The sequence below is a fragment of the Rhinopithecus bieti genome, unplaced genomic scaffold (assembly GCF_001698545.2).
Source record: "Rhinopithecus bieti isolate Rb0 unplaced genomic scaffold, ASM169854v2 scaffold_76666, whole genome shotgun sequence".
Lineage (NCBI taxonomy): Eukaryota > Metazoa > Chordata > Mammalia > Primates > Cercopithecidae > Rhinopithecus > Rhinopithecus bieti.
Genome location: NW_016829831.1, coordinates 1,060,383 through 1,086,630, shown reverse-complemented (window position 1 = coordinate 1,086,630; position 26,248 = coordinate 1,060,383). Strand labels below are relative to the sequence as shown.

The 26,248-nt window shown below is 41.8% G+C and overlaps 1 protein-coding gene across 1 annotated transcript in view; it reads left to right on the top strand.

The window, feature by feature from the left end:
* The first annotated feature begins 8,571 nt into the window (after nucleotides 1-8,571).
* The window catches only part of SLC9A4 (solute carrier family 9 member A4), a 58,824-nt gene continuing 41,147 nt past the window's right edge, over nucleotides 8,572-26,248 (top strand). Inside the window, 2 exon segments of the mRNA XM_017864930.1 lie at nucleotides 8,572-8,827; nucleotides 13,758-14,221. Coding sequence (XP_017720419.1) covers nucleotides 8,572-8,827; nucleotides 13,758-14,221 — 720 coding nt within the window.

Here is a 26,248-nt window from a genome sequence, read left to right as displayed (position 1 = left end):
TTCCTAACGTAGGTGGTGGTGGTGATAGGTGATGGGTTGAGTGGGGTGGAAGTGGGAGGGGATCAGCCCTTGGAACAAAGAGGAAAGATTAGGGAAGATACAATTGCTGGCTCAGCTGTTTTAGACTGGGTTCAACTAGCCCTGTGACTCATTGTCTAAACAGTGGTGACTGGTGACAATGTGGGTAAATAGAGAAGGATGACACACTTCATTTTTAACCACCTGGCTGTCTTATTTCAACCATCGCATAAATTTAGGATGTTTTGTGGACAAGTAACTTATTAGGAAGTATTTTAGGATTCTAAAGGATATTAGACTTCTACCTATATGGAGTTTATAATCGCTTTGAAATAAAATGAATCTAATACTTTTCTAGTATGAATTCTGTATTAAGCATTTTTCTTTCTGTTATGTGTCATGTCACGTAATCCTTAAACATCTTTAGAATAGGCATCCTCATCATAATCATCCTCATCGTGGATAAAGTAGCTGAGACTGAAAGAGGTTTAAGATGTGCCCAAGTTCACATAGCTTCAAATTTTTCCCCCTTGCAAAGTTTGTATTCCCTTAAGGAAGCTATCATAGTAGAACTGTAAGAATCTGACATTAACTCTGGTGTGAAGATCTGTCTTATTACGAAGCTTACATTCATGCCCACCCCATCCACCCACACTACACTGTGGTATTTCCCATCTCCTTCCATACTGGAGGGTCTCCTGGACTTGATTTACCTTTACCAGGCCGCTCTGTTTCACTCTGAGCAGTGGAAGTTTGACTTTGGGGAGCAGAGAGAGCGCTTAACTTCCTGTCCTGAAAGCAGGGTCATAGCTTTTGACTTCTCTCCAGCTTAAGATACAGGCTTTCAATTTAGGGGTATGATATACCAGAACTTGATCCAAGGCCATCCAGCTTAATTGCTAGCTATGGTCTTGGAAAGCAAATCATCTTTCTGGACAGCATTGACCAATTCTCTATCACTACTCTTTTTCATTTGTCTTCCTAAAAAAGAATGTAAATTTGAGCCCTGACAAAGTATCAAGAATTCAGGGGCAAGCAACAGACACTTTAGTCTCAGAGTGCTACACAAATACTTTCTGGTGAAGTCAACTATGACCACACGTTATGGGAAGGAAGAAAAGGTGTGCTGATTATTTTGTTGAAAACTATTCTTGGAGAGGAATGACTTTCTAATTTATCATGTGTAAAATATGGTATCAGTTCAGCTTTTTTTTTTTTTTCCCTTTGGAGTTTCTCTAAAACAAAAGTTGCCTCTAGAAAAAACTGAGGGTAAAAAGGGAAGAATGTTCCCTAAGCTCCTCTTCTGGCTGTGCACAGTTGAAACCCTGGGGGATGGGAGATTCTCTTGCCATGTGTACCACCCGCAATTAGTCCCATGAGGGAAGACAGGATATGGCAACCTAAATTATAAGGCATCCACTGGGGAGAGGATGTCTGGCCATTCCTTCCCTGCCACTGGGCTCTATATGTGAGCACGTTTCTATGAACAGATGACAAGAACCACAGGGATTCTTGGGACTGGCACCAAAAAGGGGTCAGGAAGGCAGGTCAGAGAAGGTCAAGTTTCTACAACCAATACAGTTATCTGAATAATTAGATCAAAACTGTCAGGTATCCAATAGCTTGCTGCTGACCTAAAATTCCAGGATGATTCTTTTAACTCTCTGCCTTGCAAGTGAAAACTGTTTATATTTTCCCTTCACCATCGCAATATAAACAGAAAAGTGCCCAGCACCCTGCGATACTCCGATGCACCTGTGAATGGATCTTTTCCAAGAAATTAAGTTAACTGATAATTATTATTTGGATCATATTACCATGTAGACACATCAAGATGAATTTGGTTTCAATTAACTATGAGGCTCCAACTATAAGGCTCCCATTTATCAATTGACCTGACCCTTCCTAAATGTCTGCATCCTCTTTCTAGTCAGAGAAACCTGCACAACACAAGTGTCTTATTTTAACATCACACCCTCTTCCTGAGGCATCTTTTTCTTTCCTGCTATTCCCAGGATAGATGATGGCACATTCTGCACATCGTTTGAATGAATGCAAGTCCTGCTCATTTCCGTTTCATCCTTTCCCTGCTTTTTATTACTTAGTGTTTCCTATGTGCCACACTGTTGTAAGCACCCTATGAATATTAACTCATTTAATTAATTGTAGTAATTTGTATTAATTTGATCTTCATTATTTTGTAAGTGGACATCAGGTTTTCCAGCGCTATTTGTTGAAAAGGGTATTCTTTATATATTGAATTGTTCTTACACACTTGTCAGAAATCAATTGATCACAAGGGAAAAGGATTTCTGGACTATTCATCATGTTCTGTTGTTCTGTATGTCTATTCTTATGCCAGCATCTCATTATTTTGATTACTCTAGTTTTGTAATAAGTTTTGAATTTGAGAAGTATCAGTTTTCCAAATTTGATCTTCTTTTAGTAAGATTTGTTGGGCATATTCCTTATGAATTTCAGGACCAGCTTGTTAGTTTCTGAAAAAGGAAAAAAGACACAATTTTGGTAGAGATTGTGTTGAATCTATAGTTCTTTTTATTATTATTATACTTCAAGTTCTGGGGTACATGTGCAGAACGTGCAGGCTTGTTACATAGGTATACACGTGCCATGGTGGTTTGCTGCACCCTTCAACTCGTCTCCTACATTAGGTATTTCTCCTGTTATCCCTCTCCTAGCTCCCAACCCTGTGACAGGCCCTCGTGTGATGTTCCCCTCCCTATGTCCATGTGTTCTCATTGTTCAACTCCCACTTATGAATGAGAACATGCAGAGTTTGGTTTTCTGTTCTTGTGAAAGTTTGCTGAGAATGATGGTTTCCAGCTTCATCCATGTCCCTCCAAAGGACATGAACTCATCCTTTTATATGGCTACATAGTATTCCATGGGGTATACATGCCACATTTTCTTTGTCCAGTATATTATTGATGGACATTTGAGTTGGTTCCAAGTCTTTGCTATTGTGAATAATGCCACAATAAACATATGTGTGCAGGTGTCTTTATAGTAGAATGATTTTAATCCTTTGGGTGTATACCCAGTAATGGCATTANGGTTTGCTGCACCCTTCAACTCGTCTCCTACATTAGGTATTTCTCCTGTTATCCCTCTCCTAGCTCCCAACCCTGTGACAGGCCCTCGTGTGATGTTCCCCTCCCTATGTCCATGTGTTCTCATTGTTCAACTCCCACTTATGAATGAGAACATGCAGAGTTTGGTTTTCTGTTCTTGTGAAAGTTTGCTGAGAATGATGGTTTCCAGCTTCATCCATGTCCCTCCAAAGGACATGAACTCATCCTTTTATATGGCTACATAGTATTCCATGGGGTATACATGCCACATTTTCTTTGTCCAGTATATTATTGATGGACATTTGAGTTGGTTCCAAGTCTTTGCTATTGTGAATAATGCCACAATAAACATATGTGTGCAGGTGTCTTTATAGTAGAATGATTTTTAATCCTTTGGGTGTATACCCAGTAATGGCATTACAGGGTCAAATGGTATTTCTAGTAATAGATCCTTGAGGAGACACCACACTGTCTTCCATGATGGTTGAACTAATTTACACTCCCACCAATAGGGTAAAAGCATTCCTATTTCTCCACATCTTCTCCAGCATCTGTTGTTTCCTGACTTTTTCATGATTGCCATTCTAACTGGCATTAGATGGTATCTTGTTGTGGTTTTGGTTTGCATTTCTTTAATTACCAGTGATGATGAGCATTTTTCTTATGCCTGTTGGCTACATAAATGTCTTCTTTTGAGAAGTGTTTGTTCATATCTTTGGCCCACTTTTTGATGGGGTCATTTGTTTTTTTCTTGTAAATTTAAGTTTTTTGTAGATAGTTCATTTTTGAGACAGTTGACTACATAACAATATTAAGTCTTCTGATGTAGGAACAGAGATATCTTTCCATTTATTTAGATCTTCTTTACGTTCAACAATTTTTTTTAGAGTACAAGTGTGACACTTTTTTGATAAACTTATTCCTAAACATTGTATTTTTTGATGTGATTATAAATGGCATTGTTTTCTTAATTCTGTTTTGTTTTATTCATTGTCACTATAAAACACAATTTGCTTTTGCATGTTGATCTCATATCCTACAAGCTTGTTGAACTCATTTATTATATCTAATATTTTTTAGTCAATTATTCAGGATATTCTATTTAAATATTTTAGAATAATCTATTTAAAAGATCATACAAACGGAAATAGTTTTATTTTTTTCCTTCCAATCTGAATGCCTTTTATTTCTTTTCATTGTCTAAATGCCCTGACTAAAAGCAGCTCTAGTAGAATACTGAATGGAAGCGGCAAGAGTGTATCTCCTTGTCTTGTTCCTGTTCTTTCAGGGAAATGTATTTAGTCTTTCCCCATTAAGTATGATGTTGGCTGTGCATTATCACGTTGAAGAAGTTCCCTTCCGTTCCTGACCTGTGGAGTGTTTTTAAAATAAAAGGTTGTTGATTTTGTCAAATGCTTTTCTCAGTCTGTTGAAATGGTCATGTGGTTTTGCCTTAATTCTACTGATATGCATGTTACATGAAATAATTTTTAAATATTAAACCAACCTTGCCTTCCTGAGATAAATCCCACTTTGTATACATAAGTTTGAATTCTTATGTCTTCTTGATAGATTGACACTTTTCTTTTTCTTAAATGTCTCTCTTTAGCTCTAGTAACATTTATTATTTTAAACTCTATTTTGTCAGTGTAAAGCCACTCAAGCTCTCTTAGCATACTGTTTGTGTGATATATCTTTTCCCTTTTTTTTTTTTTTACTTTCAACCTACTGGTATCTTTGAAACTAAATTTTTTTTCTGCCTAAAACCCAGGTATTTTAGATGATATCTTGTAGCAATTCTTGATGCTGCTTTCTCTCTCTCCCCCAACTCCAGGGGTTTTTGTTGCTTAATTGTTTGCTGTTTGTTTAGTGACTTGGCTGGACTATATCAGCAAAGTCTATTTCCCTGTGCAGCTTTTTATATTGCTCCTCAGCCAGTGAAGCCTGGGGCATGGTTATAATACCCCTAAGCCCTTTCTCCCTTCCCCCAGAATAACAATGGTTTTAGCAGGCTTCTCTGACTTTCTTTCAGTGATCTGTTAAGCTTCTAGCTGGTCTGTTGTATCTATTGATATCACCCTCAACTGTTAGCCTCCAGTAACCGCTGGTTGATATTGTATTCAACAATGCCTTGGGCCTATTGTATTCAACAATGCCTTGGGTCTTAAATTACTCCACAGTATGATCCATTTAAAGTCAGGCCCCTTTGCAGGGTAATCTTTGAGAGCAGTCTTTGAGACATGTTATAACCTCAGGAGAGCTCTTTTCATCCATCTCTTTTTCTGGTTCTTCTGTTAAACTTCCAGTTGTTCTACTCTTTAACTTACTGCAATCATGGGGCTACCAGTTTTACTTCCTTGCTCACAACCTAAATCTTCATTGTTTTTGACAGTGCCCTTAGGCTTGAACGTCTCTATATTTTGTTCCAACTAAAGTTAATCTACTTGGAGTTAGCTATAGAGTTCTCTGTTCTATAGCCTGTCTCCTGTCCTTGGCAGAACCTCTGTTCCACTACTCTGGAGATGGGGACAGAGACAGAGACAGTAACCTACTTTCTTGGAGTGATACCCCTGGTGTGTCAGTGGGATGCTGGACTGGGGCAGTAGCCACTAGTCATCTTGGTTTATTTCCCCTGTTGTGAAAACTCAGCCTTATGAACAAGTTGAGAGTTAATCAGGGTCCAGTATTCCTAGTTTGCTGTTTCTGGGGTAGATTCAGTTACACTTGCCTGCAATAGAGTCTGTTCAACATATTGCTGGGATTGGAGTAGGGCAGTTTGGTTACATATGCTGAAAACCTGACTTTTCTGGGTAGAAACTGTAGTCCTAAACTGGGATCTGGGATGAGAGGCAGCCCCATTCTCTTGGCTATGTTCATCCAGAATAGAGTTTTTCTCACATTGAGTTGAGGGGTGGGTAGAGAAAACAGGCCATGACTTCAGATCTTTCTAATATTCAGAAGATTTGTTTCAATTTCCGTCTGTTCTTAGGACAATTTCCAGAGACTATGTGGTTGTTTTTGATTTTTAATGATCTCACCAGTTATAGTTGTTTCACTAGGAAGAGAGTCTATGGTGCTTTTCATGCTGTCATTCTGGAAGAGCTTCTCCCTTCTTCCCCCTTTCCCCTCACTTTTGCTGCCCTTGGTTTGCACCTCTCATGGAAGCTTTGTCTTACATACACTTTCTGGGGAACTTATATTAAGAAAGCATTTTAGAAAGAATGTTCAGACATCTGTATGAAAGTACTGCATGAGTGGAAGTGATGCCAATGGTTGATGAAGTGGGCTGCTACACCTTAACCTGGACTACAAGTTAGTAGACTGTTGCACAGTTCAAGTTGTTCTCCTACCATCCTCCCAAGATTGACCTTCTTACTCTGAGAGGGACTGGACTATCAGCCATCAGGTGATCATAAGGCTAAACGGGTTGCCATATACTCACAAAATTTGGAATTTTAGAGCAGGAAATGGTTACGAGGTATGGACAGCATCTCTATTTTATAGATGAGAAAACTAAGGCTCAAACAGGTAATTTTCCAAAGCCAATAAGATAATTAATATCTGAGTAAATAAGGCTTTTGATTCTTAGTTTTGGTTTTTCCACAAGGCACTATGCGAGACTTGCTCATTTCTTTTTAGAAAAAAAAAAAAAGAACAATAAAATGCAAATAAAAATAAAACACCTATTATAAAGCAGCTTTCTATGAAAGGATATTCATATATTCTTTGAGAAAAAATTATTGACTCCATATGGGTACCCTTCTTGTAGTCCACCTGACAGTCTCATTGCAGTGACTGAATCTAATCTATTTTGGAGTCAAACTGAAGGAAAAGGAAAAAATATTCATATGTGAACTTTTAATTCTATTGCCTCACTATGAATTTGCATCTAGGTGTTAGCCCTTCTCAACCATTCCTTTCTCAGTTTCCCAGTGATGTTTGCTGAGTGTGTGTGTGTGTGTGTGTATGTGTGTGTGTTGGGTGGGGGGAAATCCCCTGCACTCACTAATATGAACTAAGAAAAAAACAAAACACATGTAAAAGAGATGTTGAGGTAGTATATGGATGATGTATTATTCTCATTTTTCACTGAGTATCAGTAATCGTTGCAAAAGTGTTGTGTGTTATCCTAAAAGAATAAGAAATGTAATTTAAAATAAAAACTAACATTTAAGTGCCAATGATATGCCAAATTCTTTACTTGCTTTATCTCATTTAATGTTCCAGCTACTCAATGAGACAGATATTTTCCTCCCCATTTCAGATAAAGAATTTCTAAAAGGTAATTAACTTCAAGGTCACATGGCCACAAGTAGAAGAGTGAGAAGTAGGCTCATAAAAATTATCTCAAAATTCTTTCATCAACACTCTATGATTCTGCTTCTTTTCAACAACAACAAATGCTTTTTAAATGGAAAATCTGGATGTGCCATGGAGTTTTACAAATCCAGGTATTTAGGTGTATTTATGGAACTTGTTCTTTGGCTTCCTGTTTTTTTTTTTAAATCATAGTGTAAAGTTCATAGAGATCTGGAACTTCATTCCTTCTATGAATGACTGCTCATGGAGTCTGGTAACACGCAAAAGTTTCAGTGTTTGCTACCATCCTTGTTGTTACCACCTCCTTCTTATCCTCCTCCTTCCTCATGTATAGAGACAATATAAGACAGTTTGCCAGACAGTTCTGGTTTGTGCCTACAGCTTTGCATAATTATCATTATTATTATTAATTCCCCAAAGTGTCCTGGTTTAGATACTTTCATGGTCACCTTAATGATCATCACTGAACGTGTGAAGGGTGTTGTATTGCAGATGCCCACTAGGTGTCAGCAGTGTGACCTCCCGAGAACACTCAGAGAAAGGATTTCATTACAAAAGTCAAATCAGAGCAAATAATTAAGTGTAGTTCAAGAGCTACCTGCAGCCTTGGCCATTCAAAACAAAGGACAGGGGGAGGAGAGAAAGAACAGGTGCAGATCAGATAGCTCCTTCTTGGGATCTGATAGAGAAGGAAGGTTTCCTTTCCTCATTAGAAGGACTCCAATGATCTGTGGAATGACCACTACAGTATCCTTTGAAATTTTCACCCACAAGACAAAGCCAGTATGCAGTGAAATGAGGAAATGCCTTTAAGTGAAGAGATTTTTATTTCTTTCATAAATTGCTCAAGCCATGATTGGATGGAGGTCCTCCAGGTAACTCCATGGACTTTAACAAGTCTGTTGAATAACTGCGTTTGAGTTGGAAGCTGAGTTGCCTGAACACAAACGATTTAAAGAAGATTAGAAAGCGTCTACATGCAGAGCTCAATAACACACTCGGAATCTTCTTGGGAGGAACCAAAGACTGTACCTATATTACTTTTGACCCAGGTGGATGCAGTCACTCTCTAGAAGCCTCCCCGACTTCAGATGTGTGGCACACATCCACCCAGGGACGTAGGTAGGAGAAGCCCACAAGAATGGCTCTGCAGATGTTCGTGACTTTCAGTCCTTGGAATTGTTTGCTACTGCTAGTGGCTCTTGAGTGCTCTGAAGCATCTTCTGATTTGAATGAATCTGCAAATTCCACTGCTCAATATGCACCTAACGCTTGGTTTGCTGCTGCCAGCTCAGAGCCAGATGAAAGGATATCTGTTTTTGAGCTGGATTATGACTATGTGCAAATTCCTTATGAGGTCACTCTCTGGATACTTCTAGCATCCCTTGCAAAAATAGGTAAGTCCTTAAACACCTGGTTTGGTGAGTTTTCTTTTTTGCATAAGATAGTGAATGTGAAAATGCCTTATAGATAACGGGCTAAGAGGATTTTAACTGTTACTGCTATTACATTAAAAATTCTCTTCCCTTCAGTCAAGGGAAAGTCATAACTGCATTTTACTAAGCTATTTAATACTTTGAGATTGTGCTTTGAAATTTGAGAGCATACTTCTGTGTACTGGGCTGTGTTGGTTTCTTCTCATTTCAGGGTGACAACCATGTGACATTGTTGACACGCAAAACTCTCAAATTGTATGCTTTAAAAATATAGAGAATAAAGCACGTAGACCTGGGCATGATGCAAGGTGGAAATTTCAAATTTCAGGCACCACATAATGTTTCCTCTGTAAAATGTTCTTGGCTGTGTAATTGTGGGCTTCATCAATGACCCCATTGTTTATTCTTTAAAAGTAGCATGTGCTTCTTGCAAATTGACAGAAAGCAAAAAAAAAAAAAAAGCCATAGGCAACTAGTATCACTCAGTGATGGGATGTCGGGGCATATAAGATTATATCTGTCAGCAAAATATCAGTTTACACCTAAGCCAAGCGGGGCCAGTGAGGGACCTCTAGCTTCCTTTGTGAAATAAAGTGAATCCAAGTTAATAGATTAAATTCCAATCAAGGGATCTTTGTGTCAAAAACCAAAGAGGTGGTTATTCTCTGTGACTATTTAATCCCTAACTGCACCCCCTTGTCTCTTTAAAACCAACTTATTCTAAAGTGTAAAATTAATATAATTATCTCAAATGCTAAGCACAATATCTCCTTTGCCTCAGCTATAAACTTTATGTTATTTGAGTATGTAGATTGCCTTATTGAGATAGAATCAATGAAGCATTTTAATTCTCATTTATGTATATGTGTATATTTTCTTTAGGATGGATGTGAAATGTGGGTTGAGCTTTGAGATCTGGCAGTGACCTTCTGTGGGCTCTGGCTATTCACCTAGCTGTCTCTCCATGGGTGTTGGGGACACTGGTATAGGTGTCCCCTTTAGACTCTCCTTTATAGTTGTTATTCATTTTGAGCGAGTAAAGTGTGAAGATTAAATAGGACTTGTTAGTTTGAAGAAGTCTTGTGCAATTTGCTTAGTAATTAAGTTACACAAAGGGTCTCACTATATTTTTAAGAGGTATTTAAGTAAAAATGACTTTCTAAATGGATAACATTCTCAGTTCAGAGCAGTCTAACATCTTTCGTGAAATCATATGGACACTGATTGTGTTCAAGGTGATCTTACTTGGCACTTGAGTTTTCCTTTTAAAACAATATGCTGGAGATTCTGTGTTTCCTGCTCCCACTCCACAACCTGGCTTCCTCTTCACAGAAATGGCTCAAGTCGATCTGAGTACCAGGAACGACTAGCAACTAGCTAGTCGTCCTGTCACTGGCTAGCTAGTTGCTCTATCAATAAACACATAAATGCAGAAAGGGTGCATTTTGTCTTGGTTTTATATTTGTGTAAAACCTAGCTTGTTTTGTAGAGGCATGGTATACATCCATATTCGTTCTGTCTAGGAGTGAAGAGCACTGCGAAAATGCGATTATTCATAGAACTGTTGGTTTAAATGTTCTTGATTTTCATGATGTAATTTCACATACTTTAGAAAAAAGAGTAGGATATCAGAACACACTTATTCAAGTACAATTTCATATTTACCAGTCTTCAAGAATTTAGATTATTTTTGTATTCCATATGGACATGAGGACTGAGGAGATAAAAAGGCCATATTTATTGAATATATACTATGTGCCAAGTACTGGGCTGGTAGTTTTATGTATAAGGACTTATTTTCTAGGACCAAAATAATAATTATGATGATGATTTATAATTTTAACACTTAAGAAATTCATATGGGTTTTTAAATATTATATTATTAAACATGAATCAGAATAAAATAAATAATCATTATTATGATTCATTCTTTTATTCCTTATTCTACCAAGGTATATTTTCTGAGCACCCATGAAATATGTGGAAATGACCATGGTCCCTGACCTCAAGGGACTTTGTCTAATGGGGAAGATAGTTTAACTTAGTACTTACTGCCCGTAGATACTCTGACAGAAAACATCAAAACTCTCCCCAATCCTTTTAAAACACCAAACTATGCACTTATAAAACAAAGATAATGTAGAACGAAGATAATACAAAGCCACCTCAGACTTTGTGGTTTATCTTCTACTTCAGTTCCACGTCTTAGAACGTCATAGACGAATGTTCCTTGAATCTTTGGGAAGAACAGAATTTTAGGGCCTTCTTTGACTTTCAGACAGATTTTGTGTTTGTGTCCATTTAAGCTCTAAGGACTAAAACTGTGAATTTTAAGTGATTGACTCTATTGTCCATCACGAAAGGGAGAAGTTTTAAAATGTGAAAGGCATGTAGCATATCTCTTTACAGGGCCCTACTTATGGACGTGTGGCCTCTTCCTGCTACAACTGTGTAGAGAGCAACTTGGCTTAAAGCAGGTGAATGTTGGATCCATTTCAGGAAACTGGATTCCTGGAAGCAAGGCCAAACTGGGGAGCCACAAGGCCTGAGAAAATCATGCTATGGGCTCTTCCACCTCCTTTATATATTAAAAAAGTTAAGTTTGGTTAAAATAAGCACTAACTGAAGAAGAAGGAGAAGGAAAAGGGTAAGGAGAAAGAGAAGGAGGAGGAGATGGATAAGTAGGAGGAGGAGGTCAAAAGAAGGAGAAGGAGGTAGAGAGTAAGAAGGAGTGGCAGGAGCTAGACAAAGAGAAGATGAAGAAGGAGAAGGAGAAATAGGAGGAGAAGAAGAAAGAAGTAAAATAAAGAGGAGGAAGAGGAAATGGAGAAATAGGAGGAGAAGAAGAAAGAAGTAAAATAAAGAGGAGGAAAAGGAAATGGAGAAATAAGCAGTAATTAGAAAACGATGAGTTCAGTGCACCAGAAGAGGTGCTTACCCCAACCCTGAAGCCAAATGAAAGTGGGGATGGTATTCCTTGGTGATAATCACACCCTGTCGTGTCAACTTGCTTACTTATAGTTAATGGAGAAGTTCAAAGCCATGGTCAGGGAAGCTCATATCATCTTTGGATGGCTGAATCTAACAATTCCCAAGGAGACATTTGCTGGCTCACTGTGGCCTATGGCTGGAAGTCCACCGCCTTCCTTAGGTTTGAATTCAAGGTTTTCCATTATTTGTCTCAAAATCATCTTCCAAGTTCTATTCTGACACTTTTCCCAGTTCAAAGGTTGCTCCAGCCGAGTGGATCCCCTTAATGAATGTCAAAGATATCTGGCTAGGCCATTTCTTCCTCTCTTCTTTCACTCTTGATGCTTTCCCCAACTAAAATCTCTCCCATTCTGTTACCCAATCCTCATCATTCTCCAACAACCTGTTCAATCTCTTCTCGTGAAAAAGCTTCTCTGATAAACGTTTAACTGTTTATTCCTTCATTTATATATTTACAGTTGCTTTCAGCAAATAGGCCAGCTGTTGTGGACAAGATACTGTGCTAAGCATTGGGGAGATATGACGATGTAAATCATTCTGCCTGAGTCTGGGGGGTTTCCACATTAGTAGGAGACATGAATCATGCACAAAAAAATAGTAGACAGGGATTATTGTTATTAGACAGAGTCAGATAAAATGCTTTATTAGTAGTAATTCAGAGGAACATATGAACTTAGGAAGACGCTAGGGAAAGCTAAGCCTCAAAGGATGAGCAGGACTTAAAGGGATCAAGGAAAAGGACAACCCAAGCAGTGACATTAGAATGAGAAGACAAGAAAGAGGCCTGCAGAATGACAAGGCCTTTGACTGGCTGAATGCAGGCTACGTAAAGATAGTGCAGAGTGTGTGGGAGACGGACTTGGAGAGAGCCGCGTGATGATCTGCTGAGCTCTGATCTCTCACCATGTTTGTTGATATGTTCAATATGCCCTTCATTATATACTTACACGTCATCTTCTTAGTTGCTCATGTCTTGTTTCTAAAACTTTATCAATCGTGGGAATTGCAGTTGTCTACCTCTCTGGTCTTCCACCTGGTGGTACTTAACTGTAGTCTTTGCACAGTGAGGCTCAACTAATACCCTTGATTTACAATCCAGGAGATGCTTTGTGTGCCTTCAGAATCCTAGGTGGGAATTGAGACAATCAGAGACCCATGGTGCAGAAAAATCATCTGACAGTAGAGTGTGGAATGACCTGGGGGGTCAAGGGTAAGATTGGAGGTCAAGAAGACAATGCAATCATTAAGATGAGAAATGGGAAGATCCTAAATAAAGGCAGCAGCCAAGGAAATGGAGAGGAGGGGATAATTTTAGGGGAGCGAATGAGAGTCATGACATAAGAAATAAATACAGAGCTGATTGATGAAGAGTCACTCATGAGAATGCGACCTGATTTCCCTCTTCAGTGGCTGACCAGATAGCAATGTCATTGGTTAAACACAGGAGACAAAATAAAGGACTTTTAATTTTTGTATATGTGTTTGGTGAAGAGGGGAATGAGGTCAGGTAAGTTTGAAAGAAGCTCAGGTTTCGGTGACTATAATAGATTCAGCATGAGCTTGAAACCTGGGCTTGCATGAGTGCAAAAGTTTCACCCTCGTTTCTCCTTTTCCCTCACGCACCCTCGCAGATCCCTGTAAGATGGGAAAGCAGAAAGGAGGATGGGGGAGGGGCAGCTGGCTGAGAATGATTCTGTGACCTGCACTGAGCTGGGCGTGTTACCTACTGATCTTATTGACGACCCTCATGACACTACCATTTCCTGCTACAGATGGGATGCTGAGGCTGAGATGCCAGCCAGTTTGCCCACGGTCCTGTCTGCTTGACTTTAAAAGACCTCAGGTACACCCAGACCGTTTCGTTTGCAAACACCTAACTGTGCTCTCCGCTCTTCCGCAGGCTTCCACCTCTACCGCAGGCTGCCGGGCCTCATGCCAGAGAGCTGCCTCCTTATCCTGGTGGGGGCGCTAGTGGGCGCCATCATCTTCGGCACCGACCACAAATCGCCTCCGGTCATGGACTCCAGCATCTACTTCCTGTATCTCCTGCCACCCATCGTGCTGGAGGGCGGCTACTTCATGCCCACCCGGCCCTTCTTTGAGAACATCGGCTCCATCCTGTGGTGGGCAGTACTGGGGGCCCTGATCAACGCCTTGGGCATTGGCCTCTCCCTCTACTTCATCTGCCAGGTGAAGGCCTTTGGCCTGGGCGACGTCAACCTGCTGCAGAACCTGCTGTTCGGCAGCCTGATCTCCGCCGTGGACCCCGTGGCCGTGCTGGCTGTGTTTGAGGAGGCGCGTGTGAACGAGCAGCTCTACATGATGATCTTTGGGGAGGCCCTGCTCAATGACGGCATTACTGTGGTGAGATGTCATGTGCCCGCCCCCGCTTCCGGGGAAGATGAGGGTTTGGGGTGGGGCTGAGGACCGGAGGCTATGGAGAGGGCTCCAGCGTGGCTCAGCGCTGCAGGACAGGGATGAGCTTCTGCCCACGCGGTGTGGTCCGAGTTCTGGTGAATTTCCTTAGGATCTGCACTGCCTACATAACGGCTCACTCACATTGCTTGTCATTCACAAGCCAGCCAGTTTCTTTAAAGAGTGGGAAAGGAGAAAGAACGTGTCATTCTTGAGTTAAATGTAGTTTTTCACTTAGCAAACAGAAACTGTCGCTAATGGCCCTTTTGGGGTTTCACGGCAGCTAAAGCAGAAGCTGATGTTTTTATTTTCTGTCCACCATCACACCTCACTCTCATTCCCTTTATATGCGTTTTTGTTTTGTTTTTTAACATACCGCATTAGAGATAAGGGTCAGGGAAGAGATGACGACAGATTCGTGAAAATGTGTTAGTTTTTGTATCACTCAGTTGCAGGACTTGTATGGAAAAACGTGAATGAGGCGTTTTTGTTTATGAGTCTTTCTGGTGGGAAACTGAGAAGGACGTACAGGCTTGAGCAACACCTAGCATTAAGGCTCGGGATGTCTGCAGGCTGGGGGTGCTGGAATATTCAGAAGTAGCCAGTCCCGTTGCTCAATTTCATTAATTACTACAAACCTGCAGCAGTTGTTAGACAAGAAGACTTTTATACATACTTTTATATACATTTCTTATTTTTAAATTTCTATCACAGCACGTAAGTGATACTAGAATACATTTTCACTATAAGAAACAGTACAAAACTATATAGCATGAAACACAAAAGCTTCTGCTTGCCCTCACCTCCTCCTCTATGCAAGAGGCAACTACTTTTATCAAGGCCTTTTCCCTCCTGTCTTTGTTACGTGCATATATAACATTTTTGCAAATCTTTTATCATTTATGTGTATGTGATCTGTATTCTTTAACATAAAGTGGGTGGATTTTATGTATTGCTTAGATATAACAAGTCTTTCCATGTCTTGTTTTTTTTTCTTTTGTTTGAGACGGAGTTTCACTCTTGTTGCCCAGGCTGGAGTGCGATGATGCAATCTTGGCTCACCGCAACCGTGTCTGGCCCTTTTTCTATGTCTTTTCAGCTATTGCATAGTATTTCATAGATTAAGTTACAGTAACTTATCTAACAGTTTTCTGATGAATGGGTCATTCAGGTTGTTTCCAAAGTTTCATTCTTACAAGCAATGTTGAAATGCACATTGAATATTATTTTTTCTGCATGCCTCTCTCTTTGCATTTGTATTTTTATATGATATTTTCTTAGAAGTGAAATTTCCAGCTTAAACAGTATGTATATTTAACAATTTAAAATGTGCTGCTGTTTTAATCAGCTCCTATCTGCCTCTTTGGTAAATGAGAGATTCTCACTCTAAGGTTATAGATCGCCAAACACATGACACCCAACATTGGGCAGATGAGACTGACAGCAGTTTATCAGTCACCTATAGTCACCGCCAAGGGGAGGAGGATGCCACATGCCCCGCAGGGCCACACAGAGGCTGCACTTGGGAACAGAATGAACAACCAGGAGCTGTGGGAGGCAGGTTTTGTAGTAACAAGAGGGTGAGGTGCTCCCTGGTTCTCAGAGGAGGAGGTGATTGAGTTGTTGGAATAATTTTGCAGGTTGGCAGGGACCTGAAACCTGAGGAAAAAGCAGGAGCTGTGCCTGGTACCCTTGATAAGGAGGGTGGTTTGGCTGGGGCACCTTATCCAGAGATTGGAGTGAGGAGGGAAACTTGTAGATAGACCAGCTGAGGTCTTCACAGTTTTGCCAAATATTGAGGCAGTACATAATATCAAACCTTAATTTCAGGCCCTAGACCACAGCTGTCAAGTTTTTCCAGAAAGCCTTTATCAGTTTATACTTCCTTAGACAGTGTATTGCATCCATATTTTCTTATATCTTTGACAAGGGACATTGTTTCCTTAATGTTTTCTAATGTCATGAGCAAAAAGCATTTCTCATGTTTGTTTTAATTTCCATGATAATATTAAGCAACTTTTCAGCAACTGCAAATCATGACTTTGTCACATGCTGTACATTGAAAGCTCATGTCCTTTCAGGGTTGGCAAACTTATAAAAATACAGGACACCAAGTTAAATTTAAATTTCAGATAAACAATGAATACTTTTTTTTAGTAAAAGTATGTCATATCCCAATTTTTATATGCAAATGTTGCATCTTGCCCATTTTTCTTTGGGACCACTTGCTTAAAAAAAGATTTATAGGAATTCATTAAATTATCTTACCTTTAAACTTTTGAATGTCCCATAAAGACCAAATATTTTCTTCCATTCTATCATTTACACTTTTTAGATTATAGTATCTTTTACCGTATAGAAGTTTTAAACTTTTATATAGTGAAACCTACTAATGCACCCTTTTTTGATCCTGGGTTTCATATTTTGCTTCCAGAGATTGTGTCTAACCAAAAGACATGCATACATTCTGTTTTTAATTTTTTTTCCCATTTACAATTTACTAATTCACCTGGCAAGCAAGATCTTTTTTGTAAAAACTTTATGCAAAATAGTACAGAGAGAAAAGTCCCCTTTGAGAAATAATCTGAGCTATACCCACGGATTTCCAAAGCAAAGGAGGCCCATACCTGAAGCCAGATGTCAAATCATGTTTTCATAATGAGAATCCCTAATGGCTGAGGCAAGGCACTAGAATCATCAGCCTGGTGTATTCTACCCTTGTGGGCAAGCTTCACAAAAAGCCACATTGTCAGGAAGCTGCCAGGGGAACCTGGGCTCCAGACTGCCATGCGATTCAGAGATTTCATTTTTCAGAGTCTGGTCCTCAGGCCATATGTCTCAACATCACACTGGTAGGACTGATGAGTCTTCAGATGTCCAGTCCCACTTCACACCCTCTGACCCAGACTGTCTGGGAGTTGAGCCTAGAAACCTGTGTTATGAAAACCTCAGATGACGGCTGAAGTTTGAGAACTATGGATTTATTGCCTTTAGGTTGAGAGAAGCTGATATATGTTGCTATAAAATGATGGTATGCCTAGAACAAGGACCACATCCATCTCTCCAGACCACACTGAATTAGTCTCTGAGATCCCCTTTCCCCAACCCACTCCTTCTATAAATACTGTCATACTTTCAGTTGTGTTACAAATGAGTAAATGTCCTTGTCTGGGAATCCATTCCATCTCTTAATGTAGCCCCTCTGATCCATGATGTGTCCATTTCCTAGTTCATCTCCCAGAGATAACCTTATTTCACTCAGATCCAAGCTTTGTGGGGGTTATACTCTCACCCACACTACTGACAATGTCCTGGAGGGTGTAAATCTGTGACAAGAACACGGCCACCCCTTGGAAGTCCATTCTGAGGCAATTATTCAACCTCTCCTTCATGAATTATTACAGAAGTCAAGATACTACTGGATAAACGCCATCTCTTTAATTTTCACAGCACATTCTTTATTCATCAAAAACTCTGATATAATCTACAAAAGTTCTTGCCAAGGAAGAGTCTTTATCAATTACCAAGGAAAGCATTTGATTCCTGCCTCGAGCTTGAGAATCTGACTTCCTCTTGAGTTGTCTCTAGATTTCACATGGAGAGCCAACCCCGGCTTGGTTTCTGGTTGGGGTTTCTTTGTTAGCAACATTTGTTTGACTTCCCCAAAGCTTAATTGCTTTGGGGGAGACATTTTTAAGAACAATCATTTCAGGATAAAATTATAATTTTCAAGCCACCGGAGTATCTGCTGAGGACACTGTTGTGACCTCTGCTGGGCAGAGCTGCTATTGCGTTGGCTCCGTGGGATTGTCCACACGTCAATCTTGGGCCACTCTGTGGTCGCCCACAGCACAGTGAGTATTAAGTGTGCACTGGCACTGCTGGGTCCCTAAGTGAAACCAGAGAAGCCCCAGGGCCATATTTAGAGCGCAGCTGAAAAGGAACGGGTACTTGCTGCCGTCCAGTTGTATTTTGAGCTAAGGGCCTCGACCTCACCCTTTCATTGAGGAAGGAGCCTTCTTGGGGGCAGCAGTCCCAAGCATGCCTTTTCGGCAAGGAGGCTGAGTCATCCAGAAGGTGGCCTATGATTGTGGGTTACATGCAACAACGCTGCAAATCTTCATCCATGAAAGAGCTGCCTTCCAACAGCCGAAATATTGATGAATCTGATTCTCCAGATCTCTTGCCCCACTTATTTCTCCATCTTGCTGAATATTTTAGGTTATGACACTAATCACCAGAACACACACACGCTTAATGATGGGGCAAAAGGAGGGAGACAAAACCCAGATAGCTTTAGTGTCCTCACCCTCCACTGTACCCAAATGGTTACAATGTGAGGAGATGGATACAAGAATTAGCTTGACCTTAGTAACTATCTCGTCATGTACAGCATATATATACACACACACACATATATGAACATATATTATATATAAACATATTAATATATATATTAATATGGTGTACAGCTTGGATATTTACAATTTTTTATTTTTAAGAAAATAATGTTTCTAAAATTGCATAAACAATATCCCTAGTTAAAATCTCATGGCCAAAATCACAGCAGGAAGACAGGTGCGGCTACTATGTCACTTTTGCATTTATTAGTGTTTTGTTAAATCCTTTGCTTTTACTAAGAGGCGTGACCAAGTGCCCTTACTTCATGAATGAAGAGAATAAAGCAAAGGAGTTTAAAATGAACTGCACAAAGACACACCGCCTGAACAATGGCAGAGCAGACACAGGTGTGCACAGCTCTGCCTCCTCCCAAACTTCTCCTTTTGTCCTTACCTTTTGAATTTTCCACTCATGGAACTGGGAGGGACAAGAGATAACCTACGTGCTACCGATGAGGAGACTGGGCTCAAGTCCAGTGAGTGAAGCCAGTGTTCTTTCTGCACAACAGTGTGGCTTGAGGCAACATTCTGATCCTATTGTCCCTCCTCTTGCTGTAAAATTGGGATAATGACATTCTTCAGCTCATAGGATCACTGGAAAATTTGTACTCCACTCTTAGCAGAGTGAATGCCCAGTCTGGAGTAAGCACTCAATGAATGCTGGCCATGACTTTGTATTGAAGCAGCTCCCAGACACTGTTTAGTGTTCGGCTCATTCTGAACAAGCAGCTGATTTTAAATATGGCACCACCTCACAGGTGGCAGGGCGGATTGTTCTTAGATTTATATTCTGCCCTGGTTTTCTTGGATCAACTTACTGGATAAGCAACAAAGTGAGGCCACCAAGCTTTCTATCATCCCCAGCTCCCCCCAGCTCCTTGTCTCCTCTACTGCATCAGAGAGGTCAAAGACCCAGATGCGCCAGGGCTGAGGCTGGAACCCAACAGCCTGGCTCCAGGGTGTCTCTGCTCTTGACTGCCACCTGGTGCTTCCCCTTTTCCACGTCCCTCTCTCCCCTCTTACTCTTGCTTCTTCCTCTGGTGACACTTTACTGGCTCTGGATGCCATTCTCCAGGAGGATAGTGGGAGGGGAAGCGGAGCTAAATGTTCTGAGCACTGGGCCAGTCACCTTGATGGGTGCTTCATACCGTATTCCTTATTTAAGCCTCATGGCGCCTTAATGATAGTACGTAGTGGTTAAGGACAGAGACCCCCTGGACCCAGACTGTCTAGGTCCACATCTCTGTACTGGCCCTTCTCGGTCCTTCAGGCCTCTTGAGTGACTTAGCAGATCACCGTGTGCCTAAGTTTCTTCACTGTTATTTTTGTTATAAAGACACAGATTCTCATAGAAGTCATTTATCTATTCATTGACTAGAGTTTATTCTATGAAGCTCAGTATCCCAGAGACAGAGTGAAAAGTCATACTCACTGCTTTGCCCAGCCGGCAATTCCCTTTGGCTGAGGCTATCAGTGGCAAGAGCTTCTATCAGAGACCACACTGACCTTTCATTCAGTTTGCAATTTTCCCTCTATTTATTATGGATTCTTGCTGCTAGCTTAGATCCTATATCTTAGATCCTATATCTGATCCCTCATGCCAGAATTCCTTTGCCCTCTTCTCTTCTCATCTGTCTGTCCCTGCAGCAACATAACTTTGCTGACTTGTTGTCTGTTGGCTCTCTCGATTTCTCTCCATGGTGTTCCCTCCTGCAATCACAGGACTCGGCATCTAGAATGGAGCATTGCAGAGGGCGCTGAGTCAAGGTCTCTAGTGAAAGAATGGATGCTGCAGGAAGAGTGAATAATGAATGAGGCAGCAAGAAGTGAGGACTAGGAGAGGAGTGCAGGGGCCGTGTTGGCCCTGGGGCTGGCCTGCTGCCCAGGTCTCTGTTTCCAGTGACTGAAGCTCCCTTTCCTCAAGCCCCCAAGAGGGAGCAAACTGGGGTGATTTTCCTCAAATTAACTGTCACAGCCAAACTTCAGAGTTGCTTCCTGAGCCTAAATGCTAAAGGTGGGATAAAATTAGGGGCAGGCATGGGCAGATGGAAAAGTCCCAGGGTCCTGTCTCTCCTTACCCACACCTTGTCATGCACGTGTCCTGCACCCCACTGTCCTGGACACAGGGCACATGAGGGTGAACCACGTATCCAGCCTATTCATTTGAGGGCAAATTTTCCTTCATGATTCTTTCTGCCTTATATTTTCCTGCCTCAAAAGGGGTCCTTACTCTATTACTTACTATTCAAGAAGCAGTAAAGCATAGCTAAGAGCATGAATGGGAAGCCGTATGCTTCATTGCAGGTCCTGCCTCCACTCCTTGCAAGCTGAGTGACATCAGGTGAATAACTTACCCTCTCTGGGCCTCAGTTTCCTTTCTGTAATATGGAGATAGGGTTGAGGGAGGGTTAAAATGAATTGATACACGTAAAGCATTTAAAATAACACCTGGCACAGAGTCAGTCCCCCGCATTTGGTGTTATTTATGCAAGCCCACCTGCATGAGTACGTCTGAGCCACAGAGCTCTCCTGACACCCTAAAGATGCCACATCGTCGTGTCTGTCCATCTGAACTTTGCAGTCTCAGCTTTTCCTAGAGAAGAGTTATATGTACACTTGAGCAGAATCTTGAGGGGAGAGTAGGCATCTTTTCCTTTTCCTCTTTATATTTCCTTTCATTTTATTCTGATTCCAAGGATGGGAGCCGAGAGGAGATAGCTTTACTGGGAGACACTTTCCTCTGGCCAAGAATGTAGGGAGCACACTGTATATGGGGCACATGGGCCTACAAAGTTGCCTGATCTTGAGCAAGAGATGCAATCCTTTTGTGCCTCAGTTTCCACATATGTAAGATGGGAATGATTTATCTGACTTCAAAGGGTGACTGAGGAGGCTGTGAAATGAGACTCTGGAGGCCTGGCGCAGGGCAGGTGATACACAAATGTCCCCTTGCCCTTCCTGTGTGCCAGAGATGGGTCCACGTAAAAGCGACCATCTGCTGGGTGTCTGTCAGGCATAGAAACGGAGATTATACCTAAACTTCAGGCAGAAAGGGCCATGCAGCCTGATTGGTTGGCTTCGGGTGCCTGGGGAGTGAACTCCACAGCCCTGCAAAGTCTCAGCAAGTGCCTTAGCTGTGAGGCTCTCCCCTGGGGCTGCTTCTGACCTTTTGTTGGGGAGGGCAGGAGTCTGGTGCCCACCCAGCCCAGACATGGGTCCCAAAGGATTCAGGCATTTGCCTTCAGACATGAGCTTTCAGTCAAAATATTTGGAGTTTTCACGGTGAACTTCTCAGCCCACAGCTGGGGTGTGTGTGTATGTGTGTGTGTGTGTGTGTGTGTGTGTGTGTGTGACAGGCAGAGGGAGAAAGACAGACCGAGAGAGAGAGAGGGAGAGAGAGGGAGAGAGAGAGAGAGAGAGAGAGAGAGAGAGAGAGAGAGAGAGATGCAGCAACCACCTTAGCTTGTGATAAAGACCTTGGATTGGGCTGGGGAGACAGGAGGAGCTGGGAGAAGTGAGGAACGGATCAGTAGATCAGTGCAGATCCCAGTAAATGAAGGAGAGTGTTGCAGGGGGTGGAGGTTCACCAAATCTGACTCCAAACCTTCCACAACAGGCAACCCCTTTACTTCCTGCACTTCGGGCGTCCAAGCCACAGACTCGCCCTTTAAGGAGCAGCCTGAAGGGTGTGGGATAATCTTTGGGAGGCATGTTACAGCACCACCACAGGGCTGGAGGGGCACTTTATTATTTCATTGCAACACCTCCCATTTGATTAATCAAACACTTGTTTGGTTCGTTTTCTTCTGGCTAAATAAACAGAATGGTTGAAGTTTGAATTGTACAAATTGGCTTTCAACTAGACTACACTGTGAGCTACCGAGGAGTGATTAGAACTCACTTTAGGTCACAGCACAGGAAAAAAGAACAAATCCTCTCTGGTTATCAAGTTGTCTTTTCTCTGTCAGGAGGTGGGGTTGAGCAGCTGTGGAAATGGATTTAGAGGAGAAACTGGGAGGAAAGCAATGTCTCTTGAGATTTTTAGGGAGTAATTAGAAAGAGCACAGAAAAGCGTATGGGAGAAGTTCTCTCTCTTCAGCCTTGCTGAGTGCCCGGGATGCAAAAGCAAACAAGCCTCATCCCCTGCCTTTGAGGAGCCACAGCTATGAACACATGACTTATTTCTTTTCGTTTGTAAATCATTCCTTTTAACCATGGACCTGCTTGTTTTGTGTTTTGTTAGAACTCTTTCTAGCCACAGATAATTCCTAGGAGGTTGCATAATACATTAACAGAAATTCCTGACTTGAGAGAAAAGCTTAGGGCTTCAAGCACAGCCTGGGGACTTTCCTAGTCCCGTGGTTTTCAACAGCTGTCCCACCCCCAACAATACCTGTTCACGCATCCTTAAGGGTCTGTGGGTGTGTTGGGCTGCAGTAGGAAAAAAACATGCCCGCTGTCATGTGAAAAGCCCCATGAGTTGGCCGTTTGGGAGGTGCTGACTGACAAATAATTTCCTTATAGCTTCCTCAGTGGTTGCATAAATGGATGACATCCAGCAGAACCTGTTGCACAGGCCTGGATGGGAGCACTGGATCCAGGCGATGGGTGAGGGAGGAAGCCATTGACCCTGCCTGCAGGCTGGGGTAATCCATGCTTTCCTCCTTACCCCCCAGGACCAGCTTTGGTTGTTAGTAATAGGCTAATACCACCGAGAGAGCTGAGAGACCATGAAATCTCATTTCTTTATGTTAACAATGAAGTTCAGTCATATCTGGTGGAACCAGAGGTCCCCTGAGTTCTAATCCTCCATCCATCCATCCATCCATCCATCAATCCATCCATCCATCCAAAAATATTACTGAGCTACTACTTAGTGTCAGACACTGCTTGTTCCACTATGCCAGAGCAATCTCCTTCTCAGAAAAAGCAAATTACAGAGATAGTCTTCAGTGAGTTTAAATCTATCAGTTACAACTGATGCTTGCTTTTATGGTTAAAACAGTTTTGAGGTTAAGTGGCTTTTAAATTACCTTTTGTATCATGCAGGTGAACTGACAGTAGATGGTGAAAGATAGTCCTAAAGTCGTTTGCTCCAAATTGATGAGGAGAGTGAAGGAGGAGAGGGATTTGCATAGACTGAGGGGTGGTAGGCTCAGGTGGGTTCTTGGATGGCGGATGGCACCATGAGGAACAGGTGTTGGTGGAGGTGGATGATAGTATTAGGTTGGTTTTTAATTGTTGAGTTTTAGAAACCTACAGGCAATTGAAAGAAATTGTTCAGTAGTTTTAGAAATGAAAATCTAGAGCCTGGGCCAGAGATCAAACAAGATGCATATTTGGAAGTCATTGGCAAGTAGGCGATAATTGCAGCTACGAACCATGGCAATCCTCCATCTTTCTTCAAGCTCAGAAGAGTTTCAAACTTTTTAAATTGAAAAAGAATTCCTTAAAGAAATGTCATTGCTGTGCCCTAGGTCAATAAACAGGTTTTATTGATCCACACACTTTTCTCTTCTCCTCATTACAAGTTCTGATATCCATTCAGTTCACCAGCTTGGCCTCTGTTCACTGAACTTAGAAACAACAAATGTCCAGAGATCTCAACCCCAAGAACATGGGTGAACACCTTGTTTAACTTCTCTATCCTGGGCTTCAGGTCTTTATTTCCCCTCCTTTAGGAGTGAGGTGAAACAGCGTCCACTCTTCTGCCTTTTACATCATTATGCAGAGCTTGCTAGGTAATTGCGGGTTTTCTTAGTTGGTTTCCTCTTGTGGTCGGAGAGTCAGAGAAGGTGGTTGCCAAGAAACCGCCCATGACAGAGTTTACTATGCCAGAGCTCCTTAATACAAGCTAGAAAATGAACTGGGCTCATCGTTATTCAAGGTCTTTAGCTTATAGAGCAGTTACCATTTTGAACATTGCTGGTCACTGTGCTGGAGGAGACAGAGATTTCTGGAGGGTCTCACCTCAGCAAGCAAATGCCCCATTCTGGAAATGACATATATCTTTCCTATTTGAAACTCTCTCTTATAATTCTTTCTTGAGAAAAACAAAACAAACAAAAACTCTCTCAAACTCAAAAGTCGGGCAGGCATAATCACATGGTGACAACCAACCTCAAAGAGACTAGAAGTGCAATCCTACAAGGTTCCTAGAAGGGAAAGAAATATTGGATAAGCAGTGCTAATAGCTATTACATTATCATTTCAGAGCCTCATCAGGGATGATTCGGTCACTCGCTCACACTCTACTGCTTTTCAATCGATTTTAAATTTATCTTCCCATTTGTATTAATGCATTTTTTGACTGTTAATGAAGAAATACCCAAGACTGGGTAATTTATAAAGAAAAAGAGGCTTAATGGACTCACAGTTCCACATGGCTGGGAGGCTTCACAATCACAGCTGAAGATGAAGGAGGAGCAAAGGCACGTTTTACATGGCAGCAGGCAAGACAGCGTGTGCAGGGGAACTGCCCTTTATAAAACCATCAGATCTCATAAGACTTATTCGTTATCATGAGAACAGCATGGGAAAAACCCACCCTATGATTCAATTACCTCCCACTGGGTCCCTCCTATGACCAGTAGGGATTGTGGGAGCTACAATTAAAGATGAGATTTGGGTGGGAACACAGTCAAATCATATTGTTTTACCTCTGTCCCCTCCCAAATCTCATGTCCTTACATTTCAAAACCAATCATGCCTTCCCAATAGTTCCCCAAAGTCTTAACTCAATTTAGCATTAACTCAGAAGTCCACAGTCCAATGTCTCATGTGACAAGGCAAGTCCCTTCCACCTATGACCCTGTAAAATCAAAAGCAAGTTAGTTCCTTCCTAGATACAGTGGGGATAAAGGCATTGGGTAAATACACCTGTTCCAAATGGGAGAAATTGGCCAAAATGAAGGAACTACAGGCCCCATGCAAGTCCAAAATCCAGAAGGGCAGTAAAATATTAAAGCTCCAAAATGATCTCCTTTGATTCCATGTCTCACATCCAGGGCATGCTAATGCAAGTAGGTTCCCATGGTCTTGGGTAGCTCTGCCCCTGTGGTTTTGCAGGGTACAACCCCCACCTCTCCCTCTACCCTGGCTGCTTTCATGGGCTGGTGTTGAGAGTCTGTGGCTTTTCCAGGCACATGGTACAAGCTGTCAGTGGATCTACCATTCTGGGGTCTGGAGGCCTGTGGTCTTTCTCTCACAGCCCCACTAGGCAGCACCCAAATGGGGAGACTGCTTGGGGGCTCCAATTCCACATTTTCCTTCTGCACTCTCCTAGTAGAAGTTCTCCATGAGGGCCCTGCCCCTGCAGAAAACTTTGGCCTGGACATCCAGGCATTACCATACATCCTATGAAATCTAGGCAGAGGTTCCCAAACCTCAGTTCTTGACTTCTGTGCACCCACAGACCCAACACCATGTGTAAGGTGCCAAAGCTTGGAGCTTATGCCTGCTAAAGCAATGACGTGAGCTGTGCGTTGTCCCCTTTTAGCCACAGCTGGAGCTGAAGCAGCTGAGACACAGCACACCATGTCCTAAGGCTGCCTAGAGCGGGGGGGGGGGGGGGGGG